This window comes from Gopherus evgoodei, chromosome 17 (genome assembly GCF_007399415.2).
Source record: "Gopherus evgoodei ecotype Sinaloan lineage chromosome 17, rGopEvg1_v1.p, whole genome shotgun sequence".
NCBI lineage: Eukaryota > Metazoa > Chordata > Testudines > Testudinidae > Gopherus > Gopherus evgoodei.
In genome coordinates, this window is record NC_044338.1 from 16,225,387 (window position 1) to 16,239,119 (window position 13,733).

General features: G+C 46.4%; 1 protein-coding gene across 7 annotated transcripts in view; it reads right to left on the reverse strand.

Annotated features, from left to right (window-relative positions):
- Positions 1-13,733, reverse strand: part of GTF2IRD1 (GTF2I repeat domain containing 1) — a 174,384-nt gene that overhangs the window by 105,911 nt on the left and 54,740 nt on the right. For 3 of the 7 annotated variants that reach the window (XM_030536777.1, XM_030536778.1, XM_030536773.1), the window contains exons 3-4: positions 4,388-4,454; positions 904-1,032 (exon numbers count right to left, since the gene is read on the reverse strand). In XM_030536777.1, coding sequence (XP_030392637.1) covers positions 904-1,026 — 123 coding nt within the window. In that variant the 5' untranslated portion in view covers positions 1,027-1,032; positions 4,388-4,454. Of the gene's footprint in view, positions 1-903; positions 1,033-4,387; positions 4,455-13,733 lie in introns of those variants that run through there. The other 4 variants (XM_030536774.1, XM_030536775.1, XM_030536776.1 and 1 more) reach the window with 2 other exon arrangements.

Sequence of the window (13,733 nt, forward strand, 5' to 3'; positions counted from 1 at the left end):
AAACACACATACACAATCATAGTTATATAAAAATTAACTGTAGTTGGATTTAGATGAGAGGGATATTTAATTCATCACATTTTACGATATGAGTGGGTAAACACACACACACTTTTCAGTTAAAAATAAAATTAGCTCTGGTCCAAGAAACTTATCCAGACAGTTATCTTGTTTATGTAAGCAAGACTTCACTTGTGCAAGATTTCTCCCGAGAGTTTTACGTCAATAGACATGAAAGTTATTTTCTTTGTTCTTGGAGATCAAAGCCATTGTTATCATTCCCTTGTTGCATTAAAGTTCACAACAGTGGTAAAACATCAAGAAAAATAAATCCAGTTGGTACCAATATAAATATTAATAGGAAAACAATACACATCACAAGATTAACTGGAGCTGACTTTCTGGCCGCTCTGATTGTCAGAATGGACATGTGATTTTCATTTCACAGCTCAAACAGCTTGATGGGCTTTACTGCAGCAGAGTACAATTTGATCAACTCAATATCCTTCCCATCTAAATCCAGCTCTTATTCAACCCAATTAACCTAATGTAAAATGAGCTGCTGGGTGGCAGAATGGTCTTGCGAAGCTTTCAGATCCGGAGCCTCTCCTGTGATTTCAGGGGCTGTCAAACCCTCTCAGGTTGCTGCAACATCATTGTTAATCATCACTTCAAACGAATATGCCCCATTTGTTTAGCTAAAGTATTGGGTTTCATATTTGGGTCCCTGTGGCCCCTTTGGAGATGACTCTAACTCAGCTGATTTCAGAACCTATCCTTCAATGTTACCCTGAACCGTGAACAGTTCCTTATGGGTGTGTAGCCGCAATACACACAGAGCCCCCGCAACCCACCCACCCACCCCCCCGAAAAAAAATCACCTTTGCAAGCAGCCTCACTCACCATTGAATCTAAGGCAGAAACTAAACTGGTGATGATTTCATTTTTCTGATGAAAAACTGTATTCCATTGGTCAGGTCTGGAGTTATTGGGGGACCCATTGGAGGGCTTGCCCATCAGTGCCATATTCACCTGAAACAATAAAAACAAGACAAATGTGTACCGTACCCACTACTTATGCAGACGCAGTTGCACCAGCTTGGCTGACACCAAGGTTGACCCAGGGATCTCCAGAGCTAAGAGTATGAGTGACACAAGAGCCAGGATCAGCAGAGTAGCACTGTCATGGGGCACAGAGGGGGACATGTAACACATACTGGTCAGCAGGGCTGGATTAACTCTCCTGTGGGTCCAGGACTATACGATTTTGTGGGGCCCCTGTATACAAGTCTATTTCCTGGGAGGGAGTCTGGTGCAGGTCAGGGCTGGGGTCGGTATGCAGGAGGGGGTGCGGGGTCTGGGAGGGAGTTTGGGTGCCGGAGGGAGATTCTGATCTGGGGCTGGGGGTTGAGGTGAAGGAGGGGGTGCGAGGTGCAGGCTCCACCGGGAGGCGCTTACCACAGGCGGCTCCTGGCTGGCGGTGCAGCAGGGCTCAGTCAGGCTGCCTGCATGCCGTGGCCCCACGCCACTCCTGGAAGCGAATGGCTGCCAGCACATCTCTGCAGCCCCTGGGGGGAGGGGGAGTTTCCATTGGATGATCACAATGGTCCCTTCTGGCTTTATAATCTGTGAATTGGGCTGGGTGCTGAACAGACCCATAGCAAGAGAATCGCTGGCCTGACGAGTTTACAGTTTAAACTGACGAGACAGGCAAACGGAGTAGAAAGGAACACAGAGAAGGGAAGGGACTTGCCCAAGGTCATCCAGCAGGTCAGTGTCAGGCCTAGGAGTAGAACTCAGGTCTTCCGAGTCCCAGTCAAGTCCAGTGCCCCCTCCACTGGGCCACTCTGGCTTGCAACGAGGCAGCAGGAAATTAGCAAAGCCGGGTGCTCGTTTTCAGTGTAAACCTGATTACCTGAAATCCCTGAATATTACAGTGCTGTGCTCAACAGCTCTTTTGCCATTATTAAAGGGACACAAGGAATCTCTGTGCACATGACAGAAAGCACAAGTGGGGAAAGCAAATACTGCACTGCCTGACTCAAGAACACATGAGAACTAGTTATCTGGGGGGCAGAGAAAAAGCAGATTAGCATTTGCGATCCAGAAGCCTGACTTGGACTGAGAAATGCTGATCACCTCCAGTGGAAAGCATTAGCAAGCAGTTCTGTTATTGTGGGATGCAAACTGTCAGATGGAACTGAATGAGTCAGTTAAACCAAGCAAAACTGGGTCACCTCACTCCTCGCCGAGGTACAATGTGTCAGGCAATCAAATCTCTACTCCTCACAAGTTCATTCATCTGCTAAAAACCCACTTGGTGTCTTATTTTCCTGCATGCCAGGATTACTGTACTGTCCTATATTTGATTTTACTGCACAGGGGGAGAACCGGTTCCAGTCACCACTGCATGTAAGCAGGGAAACTAAAAAGAGAAACAATTAGAAAATTCAACCAGTGGGGCAAAATGTCCATATGCAAATTATTTTACTTCTATCAGAGATAGAAAACCAAAATCACCACAGAACTTTGCAACCATAATCCAACCCTGACCCCACATGGTGCATCCTCTAGGCACACAGCATTACCAAGCTTAGTTCCTGAGAAAACCTCCCATCACTTGCTGCATTGTCTGCTCAATGCAGCATCACAAGGCCAGGTTCTCTGCTTCATCAAGTTCACTCTTGCTGCAGTGGAACACAATGGATATCTGGAAGCCAGATTACAGCTCCTGGATTCTCTGCTTAGCCCACAGTGGAGGTTAGAGAAACCTAGGGGCTGCTCTAACATTTGCCTGCTGGCAAGTCTCTTCCCTGAGCATAGTCGGGGACATTATGCTCCCGGCACTCCTCTCTCTCTCTCTCCCTCCCTTCTGCACCTGGGCTTTGGGTGCATCGCTAGCTACACCAGCTCTGTACCTACCAGGGGCTCCACCACTCAGTAGAAGCCCCAGACAGGAAAATACAGCAACTCTCAGCTCTCTTTTGCATGGCCCGGGCGCATAAAAAACGGTGAAGGTGCAGAGGACTTGCTGCAGAACATCCATCTTCTTGCCTGCCTCACATATACAACACGTAACAGAACCCACGATCGTGGCTTGGATCCATTTAACCAAACATTCCTCGATAAACATGTACCATGCTACGAAGCTGCATGATGGAAACAGATGAAAGAGAAAGAGGGATAGATCTTCTCGCTAGCCTTGGTTTTAGACATCACAACTCTTGCATCCATTTAAGGAACAAACAGTTGCCTCCCACATATCCTTCTAACTACGTGACTCACGATTACCATATTGAATTATGGAACTAAGAGAACCCTTCTGTGAATCATTAGGTTAATACACAGTTCTGAAAACCTCATCGGGGGAGGAAGGGAAAGAGAGGGTAGAATAAACATATAATGGCAAATATAACCATGAAGTATCAGAGGGGTAGCCGTGTTAGTCCGGATCTGTAAAAGCAGCAAAGAATCCTGTGGCACCTTATAGACTAACAGAGGTTTTGGAGCATGAGCTTTCACAGGTGAATACCTATTTCATCAGATGCATGTAGTGGAAATTTCCAGGGGCAGGTATATTTATGTGCAAGCAAGCTAGAGATCATGAGGTAGTTCAATCAGGGAGGATGAGGCCCTGTTCTAGCAGTTGAGGTGTGAAAACCAAGGGAGGAGAAACTGGTTTTGTAGTTGGCTTGCTTGCACATATGTATACCTGCCCCTGGAAATATCCACTACATGCATCTGACGAAGTGGGTATTCACCTACGAAAGCTCATGCTCCAAAAACCTCTGTTAGTCTATAAGGTGCCACAGGATTCTTTATAACCATGAAGAAATCTGAATGTTAGCACCAAGAGGAGAGCATTAGAGAGAATCTTCCTGTAGGGACTGGGCTGCCATTTGGCTTCTCTTTCCTACTGTTGCCTTCATCATGTAATAAGCTTTTCCTGAGGAGGGTCCTAGCAGCATTTGCTCCCAAAGAAAGGAGGCGAGAGAGAAAGAGACAGAGAGAGAGAGACAGACAGACACACACACACAGACACTGACTGACTTTGCAGTGAAATAATTACACACTGCCAGGGCCAAATTTCAATATACAACAAGGTTCTTTTATTATTAGAGAGGGGATAAAGGGAATTACAACAATGCTCTGAAGTACAGCTGGAACATGCAAAAAGAAAGCTCATTTTTTTTAAGTGCCATTAAGAGTCACCACCTTAAAATAGGGCTTTATTGTGACAAGACTTGATTAGAATGGAATTCCATTCAATTTGCTTTCCCCAAGAAAGCTCCATGACAGCATGAGCAAAACACAAAGCAGGTGTAAACTCTGAGGGATGATAAGATCAGAACTCTCCACCCGTCCCAGTGGGAAAAGGAACACTCACCAGTGGGGTCACAGGCTTGACTTTTCAGCAGCAGCACAAGCTGGTTCTTTCAGTTCCATTAGCTAATCTGAGGGCACAGAGATTGGGGGAGTTATTACTTGAGGGTCCAGATTTTACAAAAGAGGTGGGCTTCTATTTAGGCCCCATAGTAAGTGGCTGGATTTCCAGCATGCTTGATGCTTAGAACTTCCGACAACCTGTCCGTCAATGAGCTGAGCACTCTGGAAAATCTGGCCCAACCCTTATCAGGGTCTCTAAAATGGAAGCAAAATCTGCGGTAAAATTCAGCACAGACTATGGTAGGCTGATTATTCTTGATAGTCTGCCTCGAGCTGTGAAGAGGGGCTAAGAAAAATTCAAGTCCTTTCTTTATCAGACTCATCATCAGTGCCCTCCCTTCCAGTCAGGCAGAGGTAGCTTATGAAGCAGAAACAAAATCCTGCTCCATAAAAGATACCTAGCAGGCTATAATAATGCTCTGTAGTTCTATACAGCCTTCTGACTCACTGTTTTGCCAATATTCATCAGCTTGGCCTCACACCACCACTGGGTGGTATGGATGCATTACCACTGTATTTCCATTAAACACATGCAGAAGTGCAGTAACCTGCCCAAGAGGTCAGTAGTAGAGCGGGGTCCAGAACCCCGAATTCCTGTCTGTTGGTCACACACTAACTGCTAGATAATGCTTCCTACACAGAAACTCCAGTTATATCAGTGTGATATTATTCAAATAAAGCCACAGACAAATTTAACATCCACCTCATCTTGGTAAACTTCAGCAAAACCAGCCCTGAAAATCAGAGACAGTAGCAACCAGACATCTAATTTTAACCTCTCTCTTTCAACCTAAGCAGGTGTGAGTTGCAGTGAGGTTTTGCTACAGAAAGAGATGAGGTTTTTAAGTTACTTTAAAGCCCTTCTGTAATGCAGACACTCCCCAGGTTACACAAGCCCGACTTATGCAAATCCGGATGTACATTTTCTTTATTCCAAACTTTTGATTAAAATCCATATGAAGTCATATCAGTTGTGAACCCAAAAGTCACTTGATCCAAATCCACATGGCTGTAGAGTGCTGATCCGACAGCACGGCCTCTCGCCACCAGGGGGGCTGGAACAATTTGTAAAGTGGGAGTGCTGAGAGCCATTGAACCAAAAAGTGTAAACCCTGTAAGTACTGGAAACGAGGGGGTGCAGCAGCACCCATCACACCCCTAGCTCCAGCACCTATGTGCTCCACCCTACCAATCATCTCATTTGTTATCCAGACGTCAGCACTCATCTCCACGTCACCCACTTGTTAACATTCTCAAACAAGACCTTCATGCTTTCTCCCATGGTGCCCTGCATGCTTGGGAGGAGCTCGGCAACAGCATCCCCGAAGCCATCTCATTATCCTGCTCGGAAATGTGCCGTGACAATGATGCCTACAAAAACACACCAGCAGTTGGGCCAATGATGTGCAGAGACCGCTGCCTATCATGCTGACCAATAATGTGTCGCTGTTTCCTTGTACTCCCCCATCTATCTGTACCCATCCGTTGTCTCTTGTCAGATCTAGTCTGGAAGTTCTTTGGGACAGGGACTGGCTTTTTGTTCTGTGTTTGTACAGCACCTAGCACAGTGCGGTCCTGGTCTATGACTAGAGCTTCTAGGTGCCATGAGGATACAAACAAACGAGTTCATGGAGGCAATAAGCACAGCATTACCGAGAGATGCAACGCTCTCCATACAGTCCGTATGGCCATGACTACACAAGCAAACCAGATGTGTTCTGCAATCAAAGCTCCCAAGTGAGTTACCACAAAATCAACTCAATCCATCCAAAAATTGTTAAACTGTGTCTGCATAGGAGTCAAATGAAAATACACATTTATTTTTACCCACATAGGCAAAACCTGTAAACAGACACACCTGACTCTGCTTTAAAAAACAACTACCTCCAGCACCACAAATAAGCTAAAAAGTAGAGAACTCACCCTTCTCCAGAAGCAGTTGAAATAAAGATGAAGTGCTTCTCTACTACCAGCATTTAGTATATTGGGCCTGATTCTCCTCTCCCTTACACTGGTATAAATCAGTAGTGACTTCGCTGGAGTCACTAGAGCAACATCAGTGTAAAACTGGAAAAGGGGAGATAAGAAGCAGGTCAACCATTTGCACTGCAATTTCTCAGGAAGGTCTCTGACACGTACAGTACGGGTGGCTTCACCGGTTTGGGGAACAAAAGATCACTGCTAAGCTTCCACCTCACACCACACCCAAATCAAAATTTTTTTTAATAATAAGAGATATACCAATCTCCTAGAACTGGAAGGGACCTTGAAAGGTCATTGAGTCCAGCCCCCTGCCTTCACTAGCAGGGCCAAGTACTGATTTTTGCCCCAGACCCCTAAGTGGCCCCCTCAAGGATTGAACTCACAATCCTGGGTTTAGCAGGCCAATACTCAAACCAATAAGCTATCCTTCCCCGCCATTTGGGGTTTGGAAAAGTTTAGTTACTTCTTTTCATTAGTCTCCTATTTGGTATGTGGCTAAAACACTTCTGGGATAATAAATAGGCCTATAATCAGAAGAACTGAAATACCATGCACACATTTCCACAGATAGACAGTCCTTGGGTCATTCTGGCCCAACCAAAAGCAGGAGGTACCAGAAATCACAAGAGAGGCCTGCTCTTCTAGCCTATATATGTAAGCCCAAGAGCTGATGTCGTTGGGTGTTTTTCAGAAACAAAACTTCCCAAGCTTCCGTGGTTGGTCCACCAGTAGTTTCAAGTTCAAGAACATCCAAGCTGGGAAAACCATGAAGAGGCTGCTTCACTTCCGTGTGTTATGATAGTTTCCAGATCTTTTGCACCTCAATGTTAAAGAGAGAAAAGGAACAGTGAACCTGTAATAGACTGGTGAAAAGGTGCAGATAGCAGAACTGGGGACAGGAAGGAAGAAAAGTAAAGTAAAGTAACAGCAGGAAAAGAAGGAGGGCAGGCGTCATGGAGGGGCCTGGGCAGCGGACAGATCTGGAGCTCTGAGCCATGTATGAATACAAAACTGAAACCACATTTTGAATTGCTGGGTATTAATTCCATTTTGGGGCTTCAGGCAACGTGTAATAATAAATCATGACAGCAAAATCCCAGACAGAGTTTCAGCTCTGCAGCTCACATTTACCCACTCCTTACTCGAGATGCAGTTCCCACTGGCAGTTCTAAGAGGGAGAAGGGAGACTGAAGCAGTAACACAAAAATCAGGAGAACACAAACTGGAGCAGTTTCCTCCTGTCACCAAGCCCCCAGGATGAAGTCACAACCATAAAATCTATATTCCCCCCACAGTACTGCTGGATTGCCTGGCTTTACATGTTTCTACATCTCACATCCTCCTCAACTCCCGTTCAGCCCCATGTGTGTTTCTGAACCCACATGGTCCCAGCACATGGTTTTCAAAATTAAGTGCAGCTCTAGGGGAAACACTCCGAAAACCTTCAGCACTGACAGTGGCTGGGTTATGCTGTAATGCAGCTAGGCTGCTATGCCTTCTCTCATTCTCTCAATGGCCCAACTGTTTAACATTTCAAAGCCATTAACTCTCCCCAAAAGCCATCAGAGAAGCAGCATCAGGAACCTTTTCTTTTTTAAGCCTCGTCTTTTCATCCTGGCCCCTTGTTACCTTTTCAGTACTGAACAATAAAAAAAAAAGCCTCCTGGTGATTATAAGCCTATTATGAGCTCCCTTCTATTATTACTCTGTAAATGTGGTGCTACTGAACCCAGTGTTCTGGGGGTCAGCATTTGGAAGCTATTACAGGAAGAAGGCAGGATTTGCCTAGAGACCTCTTCTGCCATGCGAGAGTGTTTCATTCACTCTTAAAATGCCACTAATGACTTGTAAGTAAGTCATCTTACCTCTATTCTCTGCTGATGTAAACTGGCCCAGCATCATGGAAGTCAATAGAATTGGGCCAATTTATACCAGCAGAAAATTTGGCCCCATACATAAAAATTGCATCATCTCTCATTGTATTTCAGAATCTACGCCATACTCTGTGCTCCTTTATCCATCTGCCTTTAGCCACCTGTTGTCTCTTGACTTGCACTTAGATTGGAAGCTCTTTGGGGCAGGTCTCCCCTTTTTGTTCTACGTTCGTACAGTACCTAGTGCATTGAGGTCCTGGGCCATGACTGGGAATCCCACATGCCAACATGATACAAATAAAGAATACCTGATTAACAATTTACAGGAAGAGCAGACAAAATAGGTCATAAGGTGCTTTTTTAAAAGCAGAGCAATATATAACAACCCTCTTTTCTCCCAACACTTGTCTGTCTTGTCTATTTATGCTGTAAGCTCTGCCGGGCAAAGTACAGTGGCAAGTGATCTCAGCTAGGGTCTTCAGGTGCCACTGTAATACAAAACACATCAATTTAGATGAAGTTTTTAAAAAGCACTCAGCAGCTGGACTCTCTGCTCCTCCTGGAGTCAATGGTAAAACATCTGTTGTGGCAGAGTTAGGCCGAAGTCCTACCCTAGTAGCACACAAACTTTTGGCCCGTCTCAGCCAGCATCCGTTTTTGCCAAACACAAGTGATTTCCTTTCCTCCCGTCTGGAAAGCTGTAGCTCAAAAACAGGAGAACTAGCCTGTCAAGAGGATACAACACATGCTGATTTATGAAAACGCTGCTTAAATGCATCAATAGATCAATTACAATTGACACTAAACACCACTCCACCGCTCCGCCCCTTGCCCTGCCTCCGTTCGCTGGAATATTTACCACACGCATCTGCGCTGCTTTAAACTTCAGCTCTCCCTTGTCCTCTGCTCCATCTTTCTGTGCTTCTTTCCCCTTCTCCTCCCACGCTTCTGCCTATGCAAAAGGATCTGCATCCAGCGCTTCTGAAGTATTTCCTCTCCAGCATCACTTGCTGGAAACTGTAGAGCTCTTTGCTGTAAACCTTCCCCTTTTCCCTTGAGGTACACCTCCCGAGCACAGAGCCAGGAGCCGACGCAGCCCCTCAAATCCCCAATTGTCTCCTTCCAATCTCTACCAGCCATATCCTGGACTGAGTCCTGCTGCATCCGGAGCCAGCTGCTGGCCACAGCAATCTCTAGATGATACCAAGCGCAGAACCGTGCATTTCAGTAGTGTCTTTTGTGCCAGGGTCTCCAAGTGCTTTGCAATCAACTGAACCCCTCTGGAGTACCATGGCCATATCGCATGAGAATAAAGTGAGGCTCACACACAAAGCAAGGTGTTCTGTCTTCCCAGTGTCCATACCAATCCCAGCTGACCCCCTCACTGGTCCAAATGGAGTCAACCCCCATCCCTCCTAAACAAAAATAAAAGGTCAGAGAACTTGTCTTCAGTTCACTCACCCAGCAAGATTCTGAGGCCGGTATATCTGTGCACAGCCTCCTCTCCACTGGCCCTTCCCCACTGTCAAAGAACCACTGCAGAGAGTGGTGAACACCGGCTGTGGAGGAAGTGTGGTCAGCTACAGCCCTTCCACCAAATCTTTCAGAAGGGGCAACAGACGCTTCCGGGCTTTAATTTTGCAAATAAAGGAGTGGCAAATTAGAGACAGTAAAGATTCTGAGCCATTCAAACCAGATTGTAAATTGTGCGCTTGAAGCTGCAAGCAGATAAAAGGGGGGGGCAGAGAATTTCTAAATGAAGCAAGATTAGAAAACCAGCTGAGCCTCGGCGTGCCCGCCTGAGGAATAAGAATGAAGCTAGCTGTACTTAACTCAATTTGCTACCCAGACAATAACCGCAGAAGGCAGGAACTCAGGGGCAGCCAAGAGCAGAAACCTGACTGTTTCCCTGCAGGCCCTGGGACTAATCTCACCCTGAAAGGGAACCGAAAAGACAGACCAAAAAAATGAGACTTGCTTGGAGTATTGGGATGGGGGTGAGTAAAGAAGGCACCTTTGATTGCTAGAATGGTATTTCAGACACCCCCTGAGAGAGGACTCACGAGAAAGGCGTGTAGTGGCTTCAGACTGGCCCTTAGTGGACAGCAATCCACATTATCCTTTCTCCCAATGCTCCTCTCCTCAGTCACTGACCACGTCTGAGCCAGCAGGAAGGCTAAGAGGCAACTTTCACCCTGGAACGTGGCTGCGTGGCAGGACTGGCAGCACAGGAGTTTTGGAGAGCATGAGAAAGCCCGCTGACCAGCGTCACGCCTTTCCTATAAAGTGCAAGGAAAAAGGAGGCTGGCAGGCAGTGACGGAATCAATCCTGACTCCTCTGCTAGGAAGAGCTATAAGGCCAGATTCAGAGTCATGCTAGGGTCCTTCCCACTAAATGATGGTAGGGAGATACTGGTCACTCCCAAGCACTTGGGCCACCACCAGCAAGAGGACCCACTCCACCAACTCGATGCTGCCTCTCCATGCACTCCTACCCCTGGAGTGCCACAGGGGATGGAAGGATGCTCTAGCCAGGGCACTCTTACCCCTCAGCAACACCGTTCCCCCGCCTGGCCCATAGGTAGCATGAAAGCAAGGATGCAAGTTAGCCTGGGCCAGAGGCTGCACTGGTTTCTCATAGCGTTAAAACAGAGTGTCTCCTTTCTGTCCTCACACTGGCACAGAGATGAATTTGGCCTTTTGTGCCTGTGAGGGGCTGTGATTCTCAGGTGCTGAAACAAGGGGGCACCAGACCAGCCTTCATCTCATGCCCTGAAGAGAGCTCTGGCCCAGTTCTGCAGCCAGCTCTTTGCATTTCAAATCCATCCAGAGTCTGAATAAGAAAAAGCACATGCGAACCAGTGAGAAAGTGCCCACTCTTAGGGAGGCAGCTATCTCCAAAAGGAGAGGGCCAGCTGGAAGAAGACTGGGGACATAGAGGATCAGAGAGCAGACGCTGACACAAGACTCCAAGGAAGGGGCTGCAGCTTACGAAAGGAGCCATCCACAGTGTAAGTAAGGGCCAGGAAAGGGAGGATAAAAACTGAAGTCCAGGTTCTACTCTCATTTACACCAGTATAAATGCAAAAGTGAACTCACTGCAGTCAAGGCGTGGATTCTGGATTTGCAAGCAGGTAGCCATAAGCAGAGTCTGGCATTGGAGGTCAGGTTACTGACACCTGCGAGTCGTCTGGTGATTAAGTGCAAAATTCATACTGCGTGGTGGAGGAGGATTACTCTGTCACCGAAGATCCCACCTAAGCAGGAAGGATGCCCGCGTACTCAGCCATGCAGAGGCTGGCTGTTACTTGTGCATGAAATAAGTTAATGAGGGTGGAAGCAATTCTTTATTAGATAAAAGATAATGACTGCATTTCATGAATTACATCTGCATTCTGTTGCAGAGACCTCCATGCCAGTTCTTCCCATAAGTGGATTGTTAATGCACACACAGTATCTCTACCACACTCTGCAAAGAGGCATACAGGAAATCTTTCCCCTTCTCCAAGGCTGTTTGCCAGTACTGCAGTCACGGTAAAATAAAAAACCCCAGGCTGGGGGATTCTCTGTCTGAAGCTAGCTGGAGCAATGGCCAATCCATTCCACCCAAAGGCAGCAGCTTGACTAGCTGGGATCAGGTCCACCACAGCACAAGCGGCTGCTGTATAGCTCAGAGGGGAGCATTCGATCTTTCTAATTCCCTCTCTACATAAAACTCTTAACGATCACTTTATTCTTCAGGGCTGATCTCGCTGGGTGGTGACACACTACTATACCCTGCCCCTCTCTTGGGAATCAACTCGCACTACTCCCTGCTACTCAAGAGGGCTACAGTTAAATATAAGGGTACCTTTTCTCTCCAGAGCCAGCTGTTTGTTCTGGTTGCCTGGAAAAGAAAGCATTAAACATTGTCTTGGAATCGCTTTCTCTTGTAGCAAAGATTTTCTTTGGGTTTCACAAGAACAGCTGCGCTCAGCTTGAAATTGGACCAGAATGTTGATGACCCCATTTGAAAGGTTACAAAGGATTTCCTGGCAGAGGGAGAGAGAAGAAATGCCTGTGAAGAGAATGGCAGAGGGACGGTGCCTTTCTGGCACAAGGCAGAAGGGCAAAGAGCTTCCTCCCTCGTTTTGGAAGGCAGAGCTCTCATCATGGCTGCTCCAGCAGCTCTACTGTGCTGTGCCAACCCCGACCCAGAAAAATCCTCTTAAAACCATCTGACATTTCTCAACAGCGCTGAGTGCCCAGCATAAGCCAATGGCTGGGTTTTCTTTTTCCCCAGGATGCTCTGGGAAAACAGCTTATGAGCTCAATGACTTTGTAAAATAAAACAGGAGTAATAAAAAAAATAAATATCTCCTTGGTGATGACTCTGCTGCTGAACTGCAGGGGATCTCAGTGACCCAGGCTAGCAAAGCACCTTGCCAGTTGTTTGGTTCAGGATTCCCCATTGTCACTCTGGGACCACAGGTTACCAGCGATCTTAATGAAGTCTGCCATTTCCCAGAACACATCCACACAGGGCACCTAACTGCAAGGTCAAACCATTTTCATGTGGGCAGGCAGCATTAAAGATGAAAGATGAAAATGATTCATATCCATCTCTGGCAAAATCAGCTCTGCTGTGCACCCCTGTCTTTAACAGGAGGTCCCAGCAGACAATATCCCACCTCCATCTACCTTGCGCCCCCCTGAATTAAGGGGGAACATTGTATACAGGCCACAATGTCATTAAGACACAGCCTTTGGTACCACTTGGGCAAAGCTCAGATGCACTGTTCTGGTTGATTAAAAAAAAAAAAAAAATCCAGACTGTAGCTCAAGTTAGGTAATAGATCAATAATGATGCTACTACTTTACAGCAAGACAATGGCAGAACTAGATTTTGAGTCCAAATGCTTTGCCCCTCAGTCCCTGGCTGTATTCACTGCACCATGTGCCTCCTCTATTTCAAAGTAGTAGAAAACTCAAGACTGTCTAGTTTTCCAGAGGATTTACAACCCTGGTCATAATGGGCAGTGCACTGATCCTACCCCACTGAAGTTAATGGGAGTTTTGCCAGTGACTTCAATGGGAACAAGACCAAGACTCCAAAAGTTAGAAGTAATGGACTTGTCTATACAGCAGGGCAAAGCACACCAGATGGCTGTGATGTGCAAAGCACGCCAACGTGCTGTGGTCTAACTGCCCTTTATGAACCTTGCTGGTGCATTCTAACGTAAAACTAAGTACCTTTTAGAGCGCACTAGCAAGGTTTATGCGGGGCAGTTAGGGTGCAACATGTTAGTGTGCATTACAAATCACATCCCTCTGGTGTGCTCTACCACCCCATGTAGATAAGTCTCCAATTTGGGAATAGACTTGTTCCAAAGGATTTTAGCACCTCTTCAAAGTTAAATGCATGCTGAATTGTTTTCTTGAAACAGGGCT